General features: G+C 33.1%; 1 protein-coding gene across 1 annotated transcript; it reads right to left on the reverse strand.

Annotated features, from left to right (window-relative positions):
* Window positions 1-360: 360 nt before the first annotated feature.
* Window positions 361-21,907, reverse strand: LOC127849943 (serine/arginine-rich splicing factor 6-like). Its single transcript, XM_052382685.1, has 14 exons — window positions 21,900-21,907; window positions 20,764-20,793; window positions 10,082-10,105; window positions 9,149-9,256; window positions 8,835-8,864; window positions 7,905-7,928; window positions 7,415-7,522; window positions 7,098-7,127; window positions 6,128-6,151; window positions 5,633-5,740; window positions 5,043-5,072; window positions 4,283-4,372; window positions 2,435-2,514; window positions 361-473 (listed from the first exon to the last, which is right to left on the reverse strand). Exons 1-14 carry the CDS (start codon window positions 21,905-21,907, stop codon window positions 361-363), a joined length of 807 nt encoding a protein of 268 aa, XP_052238645.1.
* Window positions 21,908-22,277: the final 370 nt, after the last annotated feature.

Genomic DNA, 22,277 nt, shown 5'->3' on the forward strand with positions numbered 1-22,277 from the left:
TTAACCGGAAGTCACCAGTTAGTCGTGGCGAAATGAATTATGGGTTACTGGAATATAGCGAATACAGTGAGTCTTCCAAAATTATGGAACGTTTTAAATTAATCTTTCCAGAAATATCAATATGTGGGTCTAATCTCTTACAAAAAGACATTTTATTCAACGTAACGTACTGAGTTAAGAAAATTCAATAATTATTAATTGATTTTGACACCTTAAAAAGAAAACATCAATTATTTAATAAAGTTTGGTGTCTTACACTTTATACAATGGAATATATTGCAATGGGTATAAACTGTTTATTGAAGTCTCCCCCCTCCCTTCTGCGGTCAAACTTCCATGGGTGTTCTTTATAAATTGGAGTTAGACGGGGGCATCCGTCAAACCCCCATTGGAGTTTATTATAAAAGGGAGTTTGACGGGGTCTCCCGTGAAAACCCCGTTGGAGTTTAATGGATATGGGAGATTGACGGGATCTCCCGTCAAAACCCCACGGGTGAAGAAAATCTACAAACACTTTATTTTCTTATTAAAGTACATATATCTTACAATTATAACTTAAACATGTGTATTTGTAAACATTGAAACAGAAAACAAAACATAATATTTAAATTACATTTTTTGTAAAATATAGGTAAAATTCTCCCGTCTGGAAAAAACTCCCGTTGGAGAATTGCAATTCTTTACGGGGGAGACAATACCCCGTTGGGATCCCACGGGGGATGACAACTTTATCATCAAATAACTCTACTTTCCAAAAACATTTTTACTCTTTTTTTTCAATTATATGTATGTAGTCATTGCCTCCTACAAGTATGCAAAATTTCATTACAATTGTTCAATAAATAAAAAAAATAAGTTTGCAAATAATCTGGATTTGCAAACTTAATCTGGATACTGTTTTTAGCTAAATAAGGAAAACTGCCCCGCCCACTGTTTTTCAACGGACCGGAACCACTTTTGAACTCCACCAACATATCATTAAGACAAACAATTGGACAAAGTTACATGAAGATTGGGCATAAAATGTGACATCTACAGTGTTTACAAGGTTTTTCTTTTTTTACCTTGTGACACAGTTTTTTACCCAGCATGACTCAGTGTCGAACTCGATCGAGATATCATCATGACAGATCTACTGACCAAGTTTTATGACGATCGGACAAGACATGTGGCCTCTAGAGTGTTTACAAACCAAATGTGGACGACGGATGGACGACGGACAAAGACCGATCCCAAAAGCTCACCTGAGCAATCAGGTGAGCTAAAAAGGCATGTGAAAGAATATTTAGAAGGGTTCGTACACTTAGAAACGAAGAAATTAAAAATACCTTCAATGCCCAGTTTTAAGATTGCACATGGGAACTTTCCAAATTGTAAGTTTTTTTATTGCGCTAATTTTCCTAATTGGGCTGGTACAGATACTTTTCTCAATTAGGTTAAAATCGCTGGACCGGATGACTTCAAAAACTGGAGGCTTTTTTTTTTTTTTCAGTTTAACAATTTAAATGATCCTATGTAAAAGCATTCGCAAAATATAGTTTGAAAACAACTGTACGAGACACTGGCCTATGACCTATTTACTCGATAGGCGTCTACCTATAATCAAAAGTAACCGTGACACCAATTTACAATTTGCGGAGCAGAGCGTTCTCTGAATATTATTGGAAAGGTCTACAAACCGACCAACCGACCTTCCTACACGTTATCGTCCTACAAACCTACCGATATATATACTTTTAAGTTTTGATTTTGAAATGTATTTCATTGAGACATATCTTAATATAAATGCATAATTTTAGTTTTAGTGTGCCTTGTAAATCGACAGCTTACTTGCAAATAATACAATGGTGTTAGCTAAATATTCAGATTTCACTAAACATGTACACAATAAGGAACACAAGTTACCGATTTCAACCACATAAGCAAGATTTGAATATTGAGAACATGTTGCCTCTATGATGTTAATAGGCGATTTCTTTAAATTATATAAGTGGTATGGTATTTGAACCCACGTATACCAGTTTTGAACTCAAACAATATATCATTTGGACAAATAATCAATGTTTCATGGAGATCAAGCAATAATTGTGGACTTAGAGTGCACAAGCTCGTTCTGTAATTTGACATCGTGACCTACTTTCTTAACCTACGAGTCCCAGTTTCAAACGCGCCCAGTATATCACGAGGCTGAATGTTCTAAGTTTCAAAACAATTTGGCCATATATACAGTTACTAATGTGTTCACAGGTCGAAGATTCTTGACTGACGACTAACGAAGAAAAAAGAGGCGATAACAAAACAATTGAGACGGAGTCATCAACGACGTTTTCTCAGATGTTACGAGTATCATGGCTTACAGAAAAAAATACATTATATTTTCAAAATTATTTCTTCTGTAAACTGAATGATTCAGTAGATAATATTGTGATCCTACCTTCTTCGCTACTCTGCATTTTTGGGACATCCTGGGACAGGTGTTGTATAGTTTCTTTCTGGCGTCGGAGTTTGTGTCCACTGGTAAAATAAATAAAACATATGATGATAGATTGCAATTAACAGTGCTAATTCCAACTCTACAAATACCGAGTTAAAATAAATATAATTAGTTTTTTCTATAAGACGATCAAGCTGGTTAAAATTTTATATATAAAAAAGAACATTTCATAACTGACATAATAACATAGTTTGACACGAAAGTCAATATACGAATGATAATCCAGAAATACGTAGGCTTTTGTTATTTAACGCAGAGCATGTACATAACAGTAGCACATTTAACATGAAGAGAAAGCGAATAATGGTCCTTAACATTATTTATATCATTCGTAATAAAAGCCCCCACAAACAACGAACAGTAATATTTAACATTACTTCATCAACGCTGACATGCCACACGACAACTGGAATGAAGGAAGTCAAATGAAAATGTTACACATTATGTAATCGAACATAATATATAACATATTTATCTTGCGAAGGATATCAATTGTATTATATTGACCTTGAAATTACGGTAAAAATGTATACGTATTTCTGGATTATCCCACGTATTGAAAAAAAAGGTAAAAGTATGTCCTTCGAATGTGCATACCAAACACTGGTCATACTGCATACTTCATAATGTACTGTATCGTTAAAATGTCCAACATAAACAAGAAATGTTTAACAGACAATCATGCCCCCAAATCACGTCTGGACACAGAAAAATCCACTGTATAATATAACATGGACACACAGACTTATCGCTATAGTTCTGCCAAACATCTATGGCGACTCAACTAAGTGCATCTTCCCAATTTATTAGCAGTAATTTCTATTGAAGCAGAATCGTGAATGTTGATGCAAGCAAGTTGCAATATTCTTATTTTGGACTCCTGGAAAACATTAAGCTTGCATCATTTTGACACATTTGTTTTCCAAAATCCAACTTCAAACAAGAGATGTGGATGTCAGCAACACTATGCCCCCTACTGCGCCGCTTTAAAGCCATATATTTGACCTTTGACCTTGAAGGATGACCTTGACCTTGACTTTTTAAATCTCAAAATGTGCAGCTCCATTAGATACAGATGCATGCCAAATATCAAGTTGCAATCGTCTTTTAAAATTTCACTATTTTGAATGCACTAAGTTATTTATCATCATTTTACCCTCTTGATAACAGAAATAATTGTTTTTCACATAAAAAGGTTATGCGAAATGTACAGTACTACCTAATAGTTTCTTTGCATGCTCTGCGAAGTCATCACTCAGTTTATATTTAAATGAACAACAAGAGCTGTCAAAAGACAGTGTGCTTAACTGTTTTTCCACTTTGATGTACATATTCTGTCAGTCACCTCATATAATGACCACAAAGACAATATCACAATCCTAACTTAAGGATAGAAGTAAAAAGAAGCAAATTCGTTGAATTGATATCCCCCGCCAATATGCTTCTGGACACAAAATTTGTGTTATATTTGACACTCAAAAAAGCATTTTTTCAAGATACAAAGGGCCATTACTCCGTTATTAACATATGGTGTACAATGCCATTGGGCGTGCATCATCATCTTATCCATATATATACTCATACCAAGTTTCAATGAAAGCCGCCAAAGCACTTGCAAGATATGGCTCCGGACGGACGGACGGACGGACGGAAAGACGGACGGACAACGCCAAAACAATATCCCTCCGCCTAAGGCAGGGGATAACAACAGTACATATCAACAGTTTCAAAATCAACTCGCCAGAAAGAACTGAAAAAGTGAAGTAAGCCAGGAATAAAACAGTCTACCTGCTAGAGTTACGTTTCCTGGATCCACTGCGAAGTTTCCTTTTGTGAGAACGTGAACTACGTCGCGGCGTTCTACTGCGTTTCTTGCTCCTACAAAACAAGTGGGAAAATTAAGACCCACCAGTCAGTATTTACAAGATTTGTGGGGAAGGGCTTGCCTATTCAGGCATGTGTCAATCATAATTATTAACAATCAATATTTTAGAAAAATAAATACCCATAACAATTAACATGTTATTGATCTTTAAATTTCACAACTAGTGAGGCATGTTGTACTTGTGTTTCCAGGCAGGCAGGTCAAAGCTGCCCCAATAGATTGTCCTGGGCTTTCATGCTAGTAATTTGGAAAACTGATTTGTTACTGAATCTTACAGGGAAACATTCAGTGCACGAGATTTTATTGAAAACGACTTAAGCCATCAACAAAGCAAGGACAATATTTTGTAATGAGCCTCATTCTGTAGAATTGAGGCTTAATGCACGTGCGTTAAGTGGTGTCCTGGATAAGCCTGGGCAGCCTGCACAGCCTTATTAGGGGCAACACTTTCTGCATAAACTGGATTTTGGCAAAGATGATACTTTGTTGAATGAAAAATACCATAAAGCGGAAAGTGTCGGCGCTGATTAGCTTGTGCAGACTGTACAGACTAGTCAGGGATGAGACTTTACACAATTACATTAAGAGCCATTTTCCCAGAGTAAGGCTCATATATTGTTCTTCTTTTTTTACAAGAATTAGATCTGAACATCAAGGCCTCACCTTGATCTTTTGCGGCTACGAGAACGTCTCCTGAAAAATGACGGAAATAAATACAAATTTGTAAACGAATTTCTCATCAATCAGACAAAAATAATTTTCTTCAATTACATTTTAAACTAATAAATTTAGTTATTAAACTAAAACTTTCTCAGCTGCAATAATCAAATTTCAGATTGAAAAATGTTAGTTAACCATGTTCAAAGTACAAGCGGATAAGATTTGTGTTCACAGATTTAAATACAATTTGATTCTTTTTAAGAACAGCATAAGCTCACAAAGGTTGTTTCTCATAACTCGGTGGCCTACAAACCTAGGTGACCTTGACCTCCGTCTGGAACGTGACCGTGACCTTCTCCTTCGTGACCTAGATCTTGACCTTGATCTCACTTTTCGAGACGGGGAACCAGACCTCTTCCTCCTTCAGAACAATATGGGAAATCACCAGATTGAAAAAGTTAGTTAACCATGTTCAAAGGACAAGCAGATAAGATTGGGTTAACTAGCTTAACAGATTTAAATACTATTAGATTCTTCTTAAGAACAACATAAGCGCTAAACAGTTGTTTCTCATAACTTGTTGTTCTACAAACCTACGTGACCTTGACCTCCGTCTGGAACGTGACCTTGACCGTCTGCTTCGAGACCTAGATCTTGACCTTGATCTCAGTTTTCGAGACGGGGAGCCAGACATCTTCTTCCTTCAGAACAAAATGGGAAATCATGAGAATAAATAACACTTGTTTAAGGAAGCCATAAAATGTGTTTACATATGGACATAGTTCTATAATTACTGCATAGTAAAAAGAACAAACTAATTCTGAAAAGCCAACAGATTAACATAGCTCTTTACTAACAACATGGTAAGAGACAATTTACATGTTTCAAATGATACAATAGTATTGGTTGAAAGTAATAAATGAGACACTTTTGAAAATGTTAATGACAATCTCAACTTATAAATATTTTAAATCAAACAATATTATGTGCTTTTTCTAATTAGTAATTGATGTTTTATTTAGATAAAAAAGTTTTGACAGGTTTTGATAAATGTTGATGTAAAACAGAAGACAAATCAATGTACGTACCCTGTTCCAGGTCCACCTGGCATTCTGCAACAAAACACATACTCAATACTTTGTATCAAATGTTTGTCATCAAAAAACATGTACCATAATTACTCTTAGTTTCTTCTTTGTTATTTGTTACACTACTTTTTCTACCTTAATGTCAACACTATAAGTGTTTAAATCCAAGCCAGTTTTGCATGGCGCTGGGCTACTCTGCCGTTCTTAAGGGCCAATATGCCTTTCAATGGAAAAAGCCGCCACGCCTATGTTGATATTATCTTAATAACCTCTTCAAGGCTGTTGAACGTCTGAGCCAGAATAGCATCAGAGTATGGCTCCAAGACAGCGAAGATGCGTGCCGTTGAGAATAAGTCATTTGTTAATAACCCCGGGTCAATATCAGTCGATAATTTAAATGGCTTTGTTAAAGCACACTTATCGGTCCGTAATGTGTAACCCTCTATGATACAATCGTGGGCAGTAACTAAAGAGACTAATGATGAAAATCAAGTGTAATGCTCGTGGAAATTGTGCAATTCATGCATAATACAGTAATATCAAAACAATTATATCAACACGTAATTTAATTTCCAATACAACAAGCTGTATCTTTATTGTTATGGTTTTTAGATAAGTAATTATTTGAAACAATTATTGTCCTGTATACTAATAAAGCAAAATGTGAATCAGAGGAATTGAGGCTTAATGTATGTGCGTAAAGTGGTGTCCTGGATAATCCTGTGCAGCCTGCACAGCCTAATCAGGGACAACACTTTAGGCAAAAACTGGATTTTGGCTAAGATGATACTTTTTTTATTAAAAATACCATAAAGCGGAAAGTGTCGGCGCTGATTAGCTTGTGCAGACTGTACAGACTAGTCAGGGATGAGACTTTACACAATTACATTAAGAGCCATTTTCCCAGAGTAAGGCTCATATATTGTTCTTCTTTTTTTACAAGAATTAGATCTGAACATCAAGGCCTCACCTTGATCTTTTGCGGCTAGGAGAACGTCTCCTGAAAAATGAAGGAAATAAACACAAATTTGTAAACAAATTTCTCATCAATCAGACAAAAAATTATTTTCTTCAATTACATTTAAAACTTATAAAATTAGTTATTAAACTACAAATTGCCCAGTTGCAATGATAAAATACCAGATTGAAAAAAGTTAGTTAACCATGTTCAAAGGACAAGCAGATACATGTAAGATTTGTGTTAACAGATTTAAATACTATTTGATTCTTCTTAAGAACAGCATAAGCTCTAAAAAGTTGTTTCTCATAACTTGGTGCCCTACCTACCTAGGTGACATTGACCTCCGTCTGGAACGTGACCGTGACCTTCTCATTCGTGACCTAGATCTTGACCTTGATCTTACTTTTTGAGCCGGGGAGCCAGACCTCTTCCTCCTTCAGAACAATATGGGAAATCATGTGAATAAATAACGCATGTTTTAGAAAGCAATAACATGTGTTTACATAGGGACATAGTTCTATAATTACTGGATTGTAAAAAGTAGCAACTAATTCTGAAAAGCCAACATATTAACATAGCTCTTTACTTACAAAATGGAAAGAGACAATTTATACGTTTCAAAAGACATTGGTTAAAGTAATAAATGAGACACTTTTGAAAATGTTAATGACAGTCCCAACTCATAAATATTTTAAAACCAACAATATTGTGTGCTTTTTTTCTAAGTAGTAATTGATGTTTTTTTAGTTAGATAAAAAAAGTTGACAGGTTTTGATAAAGGTTGATGTAAAACAGAAGCCAAATCAATGTAAGTACCCTGTTCCAGATCCACCGGGCATTCTGCAACAAAACAATTACTCAATACTTTTAATCAAATAATTATGTCATCAAACAAAACATGTACCATAATGACTCTTAGTTTCTTCTTTGTTATTTGTAACACTACTTTTTCTACCTTAATGTCAACACTATAAGTGTTTAAACCCAGGCCAGTTTTGCGTTGTGCTGCGCAACGCTGCCGTTATGAAGGGCCAATATGCCTTTCAATGGAAAAAGTCGAAACGCCCATATTGATATTATCTTAATAACCTCTTCAAGGTTGTTGAACGTGCCGTTGTGAATTAGTCATTTGTTAATAAACCCGGGGCAATATCAGTCGATAATTTAAATGGCTTTGTTAAAGCACACGTATCAGTCCGTATTGTGTAACCCTCCATGAAACATTCATGGGCAGTTACTAAGGTGACTTATGATGAAAATCAAGTGTAATGCTCGTAGAAATTGTGCATTCATGCATAATACAGTAATATCAAAACATTTATATCAACACGTAATTTAATACCCAATACAACAAGCTGTATATTTATTGTTATGGTACTTTAGATAAGTAATTATTTGAAACAATTATTGTCCTGTATACTAATAAAGCAAAATGTGAATCAGAGGAATTGAGGCTTAATGTATGTGCGTAAAGTGGTGTCCTGGATAATCCTGTGCAGCCTGCACAGCCTAATCAGGGACAACACTTTCTGCAAAAACTGGATTTTGGCTAAGATGATACTTTTTTAAATTAAAAATACCATAAAGCGGAAAGTGTCAGCGCTAATTAGCTTGTGCAGACTGTACAGACTAGTCAGGGATGAGACGTTACACAATTACATTCATTAAGAGCCGTTTTCCCAGAGTAAGGCTCATACATTGTACTTCTCTTTTGACAAGAATTAGATCTGAACATCAAGGCCTCACCTCGATCTTTTGCGGCTAGGAGAACGTCTCCTGAAAAATGAAGGATATAAACACAAATGTGTAAACGAATTTCTAATCAATCAGACAAAGTATTTTCTTCAATTACGTTTAAAACTTATAAATTTAGTTATTAAACTACAAATTGTCCAGTTGCAATGATAAAATACCAAATTGAAAAAAGTTAGTTAACCATGTTCAAAGGACAAGCAGATACATGTAAGATTTGTGTTAACAGATTTAAATACTATTTGATTCTTCTTAAGAACAGCATAAGCTCTAAAAAGTTGTTTCTCATAACTTGGTGCCCTACCTACCTAGGTGACATTGACCTCCGTCTGGAACGTGACCGTGACCTTCTCATTCGATACCTAGATCTTGACCTTGATCTCAATTTTTGAGCCGGGGAGCCAGACCTCTTCCTCCTTCAGAACAATATGGGAAATCATGTGAATAAATAACACATGTTTAAGAAAGCAATAACATGTGTTTACATAGGGACATAGTTCTATAATTACTGGATTGTAAAAAGTAACAACTAATTCTAAAAAGCCAACAGATTAACATAGCTCTTTACTTACAACATGGTAAGAGACAATTTACACGTTTCTAAAGACATTGGTTGAAAGTAATAAATGAGACACTTTTGAAAATGTTAATGACAGTCCCAACTCATAAATATTTTAAAACCAACAATATTGTGTGCTATTTTTCTAATTAGTAATTGATGTTTTATTTAGATAAAACAAGAGATGTGTTTGTCAAAAACACAATGCCCCCTATTGCGCCGCTTTAAAGCTATAAATTTGACCTTTGACCTTGAAGGATGACCTTGACCTTTCACCACTCAAAATGTGCAGCTCCATGAGATACACACGCATGCCAAATATCTAGTTGCTGTCTTCAATATTGCAAAAGTTATGAAGAAGGTTAAAGTTTTGGTTAAAGTTTTTGAAATTGTTTTTTTGACCTTTGACCTTGAAGGATTACCTTGACATTGACCTTTCACCACTCAAAATGTGCAGCTCCATAAGATACAGATGCATGCTAAATATCAAGTTGCTATCTTCAATATTGCAAAAGATATGACCAAGGTTAATGTTTTGGTTAAAGTTTTGGGTCACACACACACACATACAATGACAGACAGGCCAAACACAATCACCCCGATCTTTCGATCCGGGGGCATAACAAGTTGACAGGTTTTGATAAAGGTTGATGTAAAACAGAAGCCTAATCAATGTACGTACCCTGTTCCATGTCCACCTGGCATTCTGCAACAACACAATTACTCAATACTTTGTATCAAATATTAATGTCATCAAACAAACATGTACCATAATTACTCTTAGTTTCTTCTTTGTTATTTGTAACACTACTTTTTCTACCTTGATGTCAACACTATAAGTGTTTAAACCCAGGCCAGTTTTGCGTTGTGCTGCGCCACTCTTCCGTTCTGAAGGGCAATAATGCCTTTCAATGAAAAAGTCGAAACGCCCATATTGATAATATCTTAATAACCTCTTCAAGGTTGTTGAACGTGCCGTTGTAAATTAGTCATTTGGTAATAACCCCGGGTCAATATCAGTCGATAATTTAAATGGATTTGTTAAAGCACACTTATCAGTCCGTAATGTGTAACCCTCCATGATACAGTCATTGGCAGACTAATGATGAAAATCAAGTGTAATGCTCGTGGAAATTGTGCATTCATGCATAATACAGTTATATCAAAACATATATATCAACACGTAATTTAATACCCAATACAACAAGCTGTATTTTGATTGTTATTGTTTTTTATATAACTAATTATTTGAAACAATTATTGTACTGTATACTAATAAAGCAAAATGTGAATCGCGCATTTAATTGAACATATACTATTTTAATTGATATGCGCACCTGTCGCTTACATCATTTAAACAAGAGATGTGTTTGTCAGAAACACAATGCCCCCTACTGCGCCGCTTTGACTTATTTATTTTTTTTATCATTTGGCAGGTACAGATAATTATCTCCCTTTAAAGCTAATTACTTCCATTGGATTTTTTTTACCTTTTACCTTGAATGATGACCTTGACCTTTCAGCACTCAAAATGTGCAGCTCCATGAGATACACATGCATGCCAAATATCAAGTTGCTATCTTTATTATTGCAAAAGTTATGGCTAATGTTAACGTTTTCGGACAGACACACAGACAGACTGACAGACAAACGAACTGAAAGTTTAACTGCTATATGCCACCCTATCGGGTGCATAACAAGATGGCGGACAATATAAAAAGAAATAGTGGCTCTCTTTAACAAGAGCACCGCATAACGGCAATCGTGATACATCGGCTATCTCGGATTCCTCCGTAAGATAGGCCTCGTGGCTTACGGTCGCCATCTTGCCTTGTATTTCTACTTTACTACCCAAAAGGTTATCAGTCTATTGTTATGAGGCTCTAAACGATGCGCGTTAAACTAGCGCTAAGCTTTTTACCGAATCTTTGATATTAAGTGCACTATTAACGTTCATTTGTGTTGCATTTTGACCTATTATCCAAATGATTTACTTTTCCATTATTATTTAATCACCCTATTATCCAGTTTTTAAGATGAAATTACGGTGATTACAAAACCAACCAAACCGAAAGTGAAACTGTATGCATTACTTTTCGCGATGTAAACATTAAATATTTGTTTAGTTTGAGGAAGCGAATCGATCATAGAAGATAGAATATGTATGGAAAACAGACTATCATTGCCGATTGTAGTACTGGCTAAAAATACCTTTGATGACAGGTCATGTATAGAACGTTAATCAAAATAGTGACCATAATATCTATAACTAATGCACGTTTCTGATATATGGTTGTAAATACCATGATATTGATTAATCAAAACGATTTTTCATTAATTTACATTTCGTGTGTTATTATTATCATTTAGATACTATATAATTATATCATTATCATTATTAAATATTCTTCAAATTGAAAAAAATCTTAAATTATCATGATTGCTTTAAAGTATAATTTTTTAATTTTACTCATTATTTTTAATAAATTTCCACATTTACTTGAATCAAAATAAAATGTATTAATAAGGGTTTCAGTTTTTAGTTTTAACCTATTTTTAATTTCATCAAATATAAGGTACTAATTACGTACATGTATTTGAAATGCTCTTGAGTTCGTTTCCTGGGCCTAGAACCAGTACGTACTTGGGTGTCTCTTGGAGATTTCTTAAGAATGCTCCCACACTGGGGATCCAACCAGTGACCTCCAAATCATAAGGTGGACACCACATCCATTACACATCAGCGACCTTTAATTATTTTAGTATTGCAGCATTATATAAAATTATAAATATAATGTTGCTACATAATTTTGGGAAATGATTTATGTGCAGTACTAAAAAAATCTCAATGCAAACAATTTTAATTGAGCATATTGTGTGATTATTAGTTCCAAATTCTCTTTTCACAGGTATACTATATTATGAAAGACTGATAAGCATAAAATTGACAACTCATCTCCCCAATGATACTTTGTGTGGCTCATTCTCAGAACAAACCCACAGTCAGTGAGAAAACTACAGTGTAAAAAGACCACTTAATTGTGCCAATTATGGCTGACCAATGAAATGTTATCATTTAAAATAAAGAAAACTTCAAGTTCAATATACATTTTATACCAATTATGACATTGACCAACACAGAAAATAATTCTAAGGTTGATTTTCCCAAAATTGACTGTTACAATTGGATACTGTTTTAAGCTTCACACTACTTTATCTGAAAATAAAAGTCTTACATGATGTAATAGAAACATACATATTTAATTTTTCAGTTTACCAGTATATATATACATATATTATAATATATTTTGATCAATGGTCAATTACTTTAAGTTTAACTAATATACATGTACATGTATATATACATGTTTATGCTTTGATTTTTTTCCATTGAAGCCAAATTACATAAATTAATATCACAGCAGTATTCCTTGTTTGTCTGCAAGTAATGCAGAAATCAGGGATTATTAGTTTACTGAGTCAGCCTTAATCTTTATATTATAATTGTTAAAACAGATTAAGATGTGTATAATACAATTGAGGCTGCATCAAGATTAAAAAATGATACCGGTACATGTATAAATTAATTAAGAATCAATAACAATCATAAACTTTGCATTTTTTTCAGTATTGTGTAAAAGGATTAGAAGTAATTAATGTGTTTTTGAAATATGATTTATGTGAATTTGAATAAATATATAAAATTTTGGAGATTTTCTAAGACAAAACTGTTAATTACATATTCAGAATGTATAATTGTAATATTCATTCGATTTTTTAGCACAAAAAGCACTTCCCTGGCATTTGTATTTATAGTAATTGCATATTTTATCATTCTGACAGCATTTATAAACTGTGTTCATGCAAGCATGGTCACGGTTTAATTTTTGAGTATTTAAAAAATCAAATTAAACATTTAGTTTTGATGTAAAATCAGTTTTTATATGCAAGTGTCTATTTCACTTATAAATTTAAAAATCATATTATACATTATTGAAAAGATTATTTCAAGCTTGATGTCATATTCCAACTTTGCATAGTGTAGTTAATCGAACATTGTATTGAACTGTATGGGAAGCTATATTTGTATGCCCCCGGATCGAATGATCGGGGGTATATTGTTTTTGGTCTGTCTGTCGTTCATTCTGTGGAAAACTTTAACCTTGGTTAAAGTTTTGCAATATTGAATAACTTTTGTAATATTGAAGATAGCTACTTAATATTTGGCGTGCATGTGTATCTCATCATGGAGCTGCACATTTTGAGTGGTGAAAGGTCAAGGTCATCCTTCAAGGCCAAAGGTCAAATTTATGGCTTCAAAGTAGCGCAATAGGTGACATTGTGTTTCTGACAAACAAATCTCTTGTTTAAGAAATGTATGTTGTATTATACAAAATGCATTACTTCTACCACAAGTAGACCATATAAGGTCTACTGCTACTAAATAGGCATTGGTATGAATTTGACACTGTTTTTGATGCACATACAAAACTTTAATTATTAATACACAGTATTTTTCAAAGTTTTTGTTTGACGTTTTTGCAAAAGAGCGTCTTTTTGAATTTGAAAATACTTCAAACAAACTTTAAATGCCTTTTAACATACCTTTTTCATGGTAAAGTGTACTTGGGATGATAAAAAATACACTTGAAGAGTATTAATGCTCGAAAAATGCAGAACAAAATACATTTGTTTCTGTTAGAAGTGTATCTTGTCTGCATTTTTGTATTAAATGCAAATTAAATGCAGATAAATACAATGCCAATACTGTTACATGTAATGGACATTAAATGCACTTGTTCATGTAATTAAATGCTTAAGTGAATTGAAATCATCTTTTAATAACGTTTTAACAATTAATAATACCTTTTTATATAAATTTTCTCTTGAAATGTGACACTTAAATGATTTTTGCACCACTAGTAAGAGATATAATTTGTGCTCATATGCTTTATCATTACACTATATAATATCATTTGTTGTATGAAAATTACCCGTAAAATTCATGTGAAAGCTCAAGAGATAAATAGCAGCGTGCTACACCCTGCTCCTTTTTACATGACTTGATGGTATTTAGTCCCCAATTTTACATGACCAAGGGCAAATGTGCAGATTTGACAAATAAGTCTTAACTAGGATCCCATAGGCAGACTTTCATCTTACTTGTATTTAAAGGGGCCTAATTTCACGTTTTGGTAAATTAACAAAATTTAAAAATAGTTGTTTCAGATTCGCAAATTTTCGATTTAGTTATGATATTTATGAGGAAACAGTAATACTAAACATTTACCATGCTCTAATATAGCCATTACATGCATCTTTTGATGATTTAAAAACCTGTAAATTATAAAGCTTTGCAGCGGGAAAAGATTGAATAATTTGGAGAGTTCTGCTGTGTGTTATATTTTGTGAAACTACGAGGATTACTTATATATAGTAATAAAATACATTGTGCATTGTATGAAGAAGGATGGTCGAGAGGTCTAAGTAGGAGACATTTTACGCCAGGACTCCAGGGATCAGTGGTTCGAGCCCTGTTGAGCGTTACATTTTTATTTTTTTTTATTCTTGATTTATTACTGGAGCTTTTAACAGCAAATGTTTACATTTATCAATAGAAAGCATTTAATGACAAACTTCAAAACATGCCAAAATCTGTGAAAAGGCCCTTTTAATTTAATTCATGATCTGAATTGCTCTTTGGCAAATCTTCATTGGTCACATTATTCACTTGAATTTTTTTCACTTTGTAGTGATTATATTTTCATTGTTTATCAGACAACATCTCTCTTCAAAAGTTTAACATGATTGATTGGTTAATTTAGAAACTAGATCAATAACATAAATAACATACAATGAAAAAGTGTGTAATAGTAAAAATGGCAGCAAAAAAGCACTAGATTATGTGCCTTAAATCTGAGATGATATGGTGATGTATTGGAATTTCTCATAAATAATGTGTCCCATAGTTGTAACTTGTATAATTGTATAATCACATGCATGAGTGGTGTCAATGTCACAATAACAATTAAAGCCTATAATTTACTAAAACAATGTGAAGTTTGATGTGTGTTTTTTTCAAGATTTGTTATATAATATATTATAGTGTTGAAAAGTTAACATGCAATAAAGTTACTCTAGTTAAGTGACAATTAGTTTTACTGATTTGGTTGGATGCATATGCAGATATATCATGGTTTGTGCAGAGGACAGTAGCAAAAACAATTAAGAGCTTTCCCCATAGGATGACATATGCCACCGATAAACGCTTTGATAGAAGTTATTAGCATTTTTCGAAACCTAAACGCATTTTTCAAAACCTAAACGCGGTCCCTAAGGTCAAGGTCAAGGTCAAAGGGGTCGACATTTGTGTGCGTATGGAAAGGCCTTGTCCGTATACACATGCATACCAAAAATGAATGTTACATCTGAAGCGACATTGAAGTTATGAGCATTTTTCGAAACCTAAACCCAAAGTGTGACGGACGGACAGACGGACAGTGCGATCACTGTATGCCCTCCTTCATGGGCAAAAAAATGTGTTTCACATTGTTTTGGTTAATTAGTTATGTAGTTAAAAGAACAGAATCATCAATAATAATAGTTATTGATTATAAAGTGTTGCTGGCATATTGGATGCGTTCATCTAGCTATAAGAAGGTCCCTGTTTTATTCCCACTGGCACTGAGTTAGGGTTCTCAGAATTTGTAAACAAAATGAATAAGTACAGATAGGATCGAGAAAGCCTTGTTGATATGGGGGCTAAACACCTGAAATCAAAGCGACCCAGGTTAAAGGCGGTTTCCGGGCGTTCCCCCCCCCCCACGACGTTTCTTCTCCAAGACGTTTCCCCCCCCAAGACGTTTCCTCCCCAGACGTTTGCCCCCCATTTTAGTTTTAGTGCAGACGTTTCACCCCCAATAAATTTATAATTGTTTGGTTGAAGTATAATATTTGTTTATTATCAAAATTATGATTTTGTTTATGAAATTATTAACTTTTAATATCTATGAAGCAGCTTTTATGTTGTTGTTTTTTTGGTTTTAGAATTGTTTTTTGGAGGGTTTAACTGTGTAAGGATTGCATGTACATCATTAGTAAGTGCATGTTGGTGTACTAGTGGAATAAATTGAATATTCTCAAAATCTTACTGAGTATCTTATACATGTTGCTCATTTGGGAACACAAATGCAACCAAGAATAATGTGTAATCAAGACCCGTTTTGAATACACAATTAACACCTTATTTCAGTTTGAGTAAACCTGGGCAGGGTTGTGCAATTGTAGTTGTTTGTTGTTTTTAATCCAATTAAATACAGTGTATGGTCAATTGGTGAATTGAAAAATGGTTAAATAAAATTTAAATTAATTTCAAAACTGTTTTCCTTGTAACAGTTAAATATGATAAACAAATAAACTTTGTAACTGTCAACATTTTTTTCATGCATTCATTTGTTTATTATCAAATCATTGGATGTCACTTATATTTTATTTTTTACTAATAACTAATTTAGACTAATTAAAACAGAATTGAACTTTCCTTGCACATTATTTCATTATTAATAATATAATTAGCAAATGGAATAAAAACTTATTGATATTTAAATAATTTAACTCAATGATATTAATAATATTTAAAAGCAAAAGAGAAAGACAAATAAACTTTTATATTAAATGAATTTGTGGAATTTAAGGAAAAATTAATAACTTTATGAATTAAAAAAAGTCAATTCAAAGCAATTCATTAATAATAATTAAAACAGTGATAAACTATTTAAAAATGTTTTTGTATGATAATGTGCTAATCTCATCTTATGAATGACTATCCCCCTTCAAAGATGTCACCTAATCTCATCAATGCTGATTAATGGGTCTGTATATTGCACCATAAGTACTCCTTTATACAATAGATGTTATCTTGTAATATACACTTGCTAATCCAATTAACGCTTGTATATTGCACCATAAGTGCCTGATAAATTGTTTAATGGTAGGTGTGTGTTGTTACTTAATATTAGCGAAAACATAACTATCCTATTATTTGCCTGGTTTTGAAAATATTTTCATCCTTGAGTTTCCTTTAATTTTTAAATAATATTTTTGAGAGGTAACACCTGATTATTACAAATCAATGTAAAATTTTCATAACAGCTGTATTGGGCCATTATAATTTAAATGTTACATTACAATGTTATTTACTCAAAATAAATATCCAAATATGATATTTATTTAGTCAAAATGATTTGTGTTTCAATTAAAATTTGAATATAGTTATTATTTTTCATTAAAAATCACAATTTATGGCTTATACTCATTACTTAACTATTATTTGTGACATACTATTCCACTAAAAATGATCATCAAAGAACATCAAAGGTGTGCTTTTACTCAATTTATTAATACAATAGTTATAATTGTTTAAGTAACATACTATTCCACTGAAAATGACCATCAAAGAACATCAAAGCTTTACTTTTACTTAATTTTTCAAGGAGCTCAATTAATGAAAGAAAAATTTCAGGCACTTATAAAAACAATTATAATTAGATCTATTTAATTGGTAAAATTTGTTTGAGGCTTCCCTAGAAACAACCATAAAAAATCACCCAGTCACTTTTACCAAAGACCTATAAAATGTATTCTATAGGTCTTTGCTTTTACTCACTTATTTCAGTGTTGATTGTTTGTAAACTATGTCAAAAGCACCATAGCTATTAAACACTTGTATTTTGAATATTGCAATGTTCCACAGAAAAAATGCTGATGATAATTTTACACGATGATGAATTATTAGATAATTCTAAATTCCATTTCCACCAACATTTCCATTACCAGTTCAAAATAATCAAATGCTTCGTAGATCTACACAGTTGAAAATAACACTATTCCACTCAACAACCGTGACAAATGTACTCAATTTTTCAACTTTTCGCAATTAAAATTGTCTTCTACTGTTTATATTGTTGTTGTTGTACTTTTGAAAGAAGTTCGAAAGATGGCGACCATTAAACCAGAGATTGATTTATGAAATAAATCGTCTGCTGATCCAGAGTGCGCATAACGGGTGCCACGCTCGGCTGCGAAAGCTTGTCAGAATTTTTTTTTTTAGAGGTCACAATGACCTTGACCTATTGACCCAACAAGAGTTGTGTTCGTCAGAATCACAAAGCCCCCTACTGCGCCACTTTGAAATAAAATTTATATTTATCATTTGGCAGGTATATATATCATCTCCCTTTAAAGCTTATTACTTCCCTTGGATTTTGTCCAATCCAACGGGGGGAGGGGGGGGTCTGTAGACAGTCAAAAATGACCAAGTCAGACATCACTGACAAACAAGGCCTGTGGTTTATCAAAGAGATCATAGCCAGAGTTCATCATGTATCTATGGACATAAGTCCACTGGTATTTAATGAAAACTACCATTCACAAATAAGAACAGGTATGAAATGATAATTATATCACTAAAAAAAAAACTTTCACAAATCAATCATTTCAGTTATAAATAATCAAAATAATAAATATGTACAGTAACTGTGAAAAGAACTTAAATTCTTGGTAAGGAAATATATAATATGAGATTTATAATTATATAAATTACTTCCCTTGAAAATAATTGTCTGTAACACATGTCTATTTTTAGTAGCAAATAATTAAAAGCCACTACCGTGACTGTAGATTCACCACTCAAAATGTGCAGCTCCATGAGATACACATGCATGCCAAATATCAAGTTGCTATCTTCAATTTTTAAAAAGTAATGCAGTGCCCCAGATAATTATTTTCGAAATAGGGCTTTCACCCATCGATTTTGAAAAATAGGGTGATATCATTCTTGAAATAGGGTTAAATATATAAAAATGCATACCGTAAAAGCATTGCCGCTTTAGTTCTGTTGAAGCTGCACACTTGTATTGATTCAATAAAACTGTAAACTTTCATCATTAACTTTAATAAACTAATGTTTCATAACATCTTTAATCATTAAAATTGTCCATAATATAAACTTCAAACTTAAAAAAATGATAACACAAACGATTCGGCACTTATTGGCTTTTGCTTTCTTGGTTTGAAAACGATTGCGATCGACTGATATTTTGGCGCTACAATCGCGGACGTCTTTCGACCTCTCTTAGACGTTTTAGTTCACATCGTATTAGAAGCTGTAAGTACAGACGCTTTACAAAGACATGCACAATGAACGACGGATTAAGTCAGATTTAAAACACATACATGTCGTCGTAAATAATTTGGTCAGACGCTAATCTAGTCCGCAGAGCGTTTGGATAACTTTAACAGTTTCCTGCTCCGTCATCCAGGCACTTGCTGAATGAAAGCGTCGCCGCATTACGATAATAATTCCAAAGAGAAAATCCCCCGGAAATGAGCAAAGCATTTTCGATCGAAGCTATTGTATCATACGCATCAAATTTGACGAATTTGCGTAAAGGTCAAATCGATTGCGTTTTAAATACGCATGATATTGTATTTCTTTGCATTTTTAAACATTTTAATAGAGTGAAAGACGCAGATATCAGGATAACGATGCATAAAACGTTTTTGATACGAAAGACATATTTATTAGTTATCTACGAAGTGGATGAATGTCATGGAAACGAGTGTTTGCAAATTGGCATTTAGTTTACTTGCCAAGTAAAAACATCTGACAAGATTATCTTTAGAAAATGGGATAAGACAAACATGGTTTCATTTGTATGTTAGCGGATCTGTGTATAATCAGATTCATATGCATATATTGCTTTATTATATTTTTCATACTGTACAGAATACTGAAACAGCATTGAACTTAATTTAATTTTAACTTTAATCATTATTAATACATGTACCTTACTATGCCAATAAGTAAGTTAAGTACATCAATAACACTTAAGTTTGCTTGCTTCTAGTTTTATGTTTTTCCCACAACTGCCACTGATGCAATTAAATGTTCTTCTCAAAATCAGCTTTTCATGGAACGTTTTGCCCTTTTTTGACTTAACTGTGCGTTAAAGTGCCCATTTTTTAATGTACTGCGTCATACTCCTTTGCCCAAATTGAAAAAAACACTTTACTGTGTGAGTGATTCAATATTTGAAAACACATTCAACAAGTATGGCTAAAATTGTCATATTTGTATCTATCATGGTTTGAGGCCTGAACAATTTAACTTTCATGGTTACAAATGGTTCTTCGTTATTTAAGATTTTACAAAATGACAAAAATGGTAGCAAAGGCCAAATATTTTTAAGAGAGAGAGACCTTCAACTACATATCAATAGGAGCAAGAAGTGCGCAAGAGAAAATAGTACATTAACCTTGTGCTATTTAAGCCAACAAACACAAGCTAACAAAATTCATACTTACCCTGGGCCGGGCGTCTTCAATCCAGTTGGCCTGAAATTATACAGCATAAATAGACATGAGTCTTGTTCTCGGTTAAATGCATGTGTGTAAACTGTTGTCCCGGATTAGCCTTAACTGGATTTTTTAAAACTTACCTTATATGAATAATTCCACAAAAGCGGAAAGTGAACGGGTGAGACTGCAAAGGCTTATCTTGGACGACACTTTACACATATGCATTAAGTCCAGTTTCCCCAGAACATGACTCATAGAATCAATTAGAAGAGATGTTGATTTAAAACATGTTTCTGGGATGCCAATGTCTATTGACTTGACAAAGTTTTAAGAAATAAATACAAAAGGTAGAAATCTGCTGTAAAAAAGATGCAAGACTTCATGACATTCTTGAGTAAGGTCCTTTAAGTGGGAATGGGTATTATGTTAAAATACTTCTCATAAACTTAAGAAAATGAAATACATAATGCAAGGTAGAATTTCCGAAGTGTCTTTTAATTGAGACTTTATATATATATAACAAGAGCGCCAAAGGCCCCCATCTGATACCAAACTAAAACTAACTGTTCAGAGTTGGTTATAGTCATAAAAGTAAAACTGCCAATCCACAATGCTAAAATAGTTGCTCTAACCCTTGAGAAAGTCAAGAATATAATACTTTCTTAAGTGTAATACATATTTATAAAAAACAATCTTGCAACATAGTGATTGCAAAAACGTTATAATATTTGAATGATTGTTATTGCCAAGTAACAAAATCTTAATAGTAATCAGCTATCGATTTTCGCACTGTTTTCTCCAGAACTGGTATAAACACTTGTATAATAAACATAGTTCAACAATAGTATATACTTGAACAGCAGATCATTTATTGTAAAACAACAGAGCCAAGATGGCCCAAGCCGTTCATCCAAGTTTCAGGCACCGTATTGACATGCTTTAAATGTTTCATTCATATATTTACATTTTCAGTACGTTTTATTGAGTTGTTTCATTACAAAACATGCACATCTTATGCATACATAATGGCCCTAAATATGATTCCCACATTTTCCTCTCCAGAATTTGACTGGTACAATAGTATTGATGCACTAGGATAGCATGGTTAACAAGACTATTGCCAAGCAATACAAGTCTCCTACCTCTCCATATTGCTATCTATCCATGTTTCAAGTTTCATGAACAAAATATGAAGAACTTTTAAAGTCATCGCAGGATCCACAATTTTCAGCAATTTTCTAGTCCATTTATTGCCAAGGCAACCACAATTATTGACCTAGGAACAGGTCCGGTTGGGGACTAATAAATATATATAACTGATATGATTCTATCATACTATTTTATAAAAAAAAATATTTTTTAAATCAACACAAATATATACATGAATGTACATGCGATGGTTTAAATGCCAAAAATATGTTTACAATTATGCATTTTACTTCAGATTGGTTTGATCACTTTTGATCAAATTCCATGGATTGTTTTGTATTTTTCTCCTAACATCTTATACTTCACCAAAA

Source organism: Dreissena polymorpha, chromosome 11, assembly GCF_020536995.1.
Source record: "Dreissena polymorpha isolate Duluth1 chromosome 11, UMN_Dpol_1.0, whole genome shotgun sequence".
Taxonomy (NCBI): domain Eukaryota; kingdom Metazoa; phylum Mollusca; class Bivalvia; order Myida; family Dreissenidae; genus Dreissena; species Dreissena polymorpha.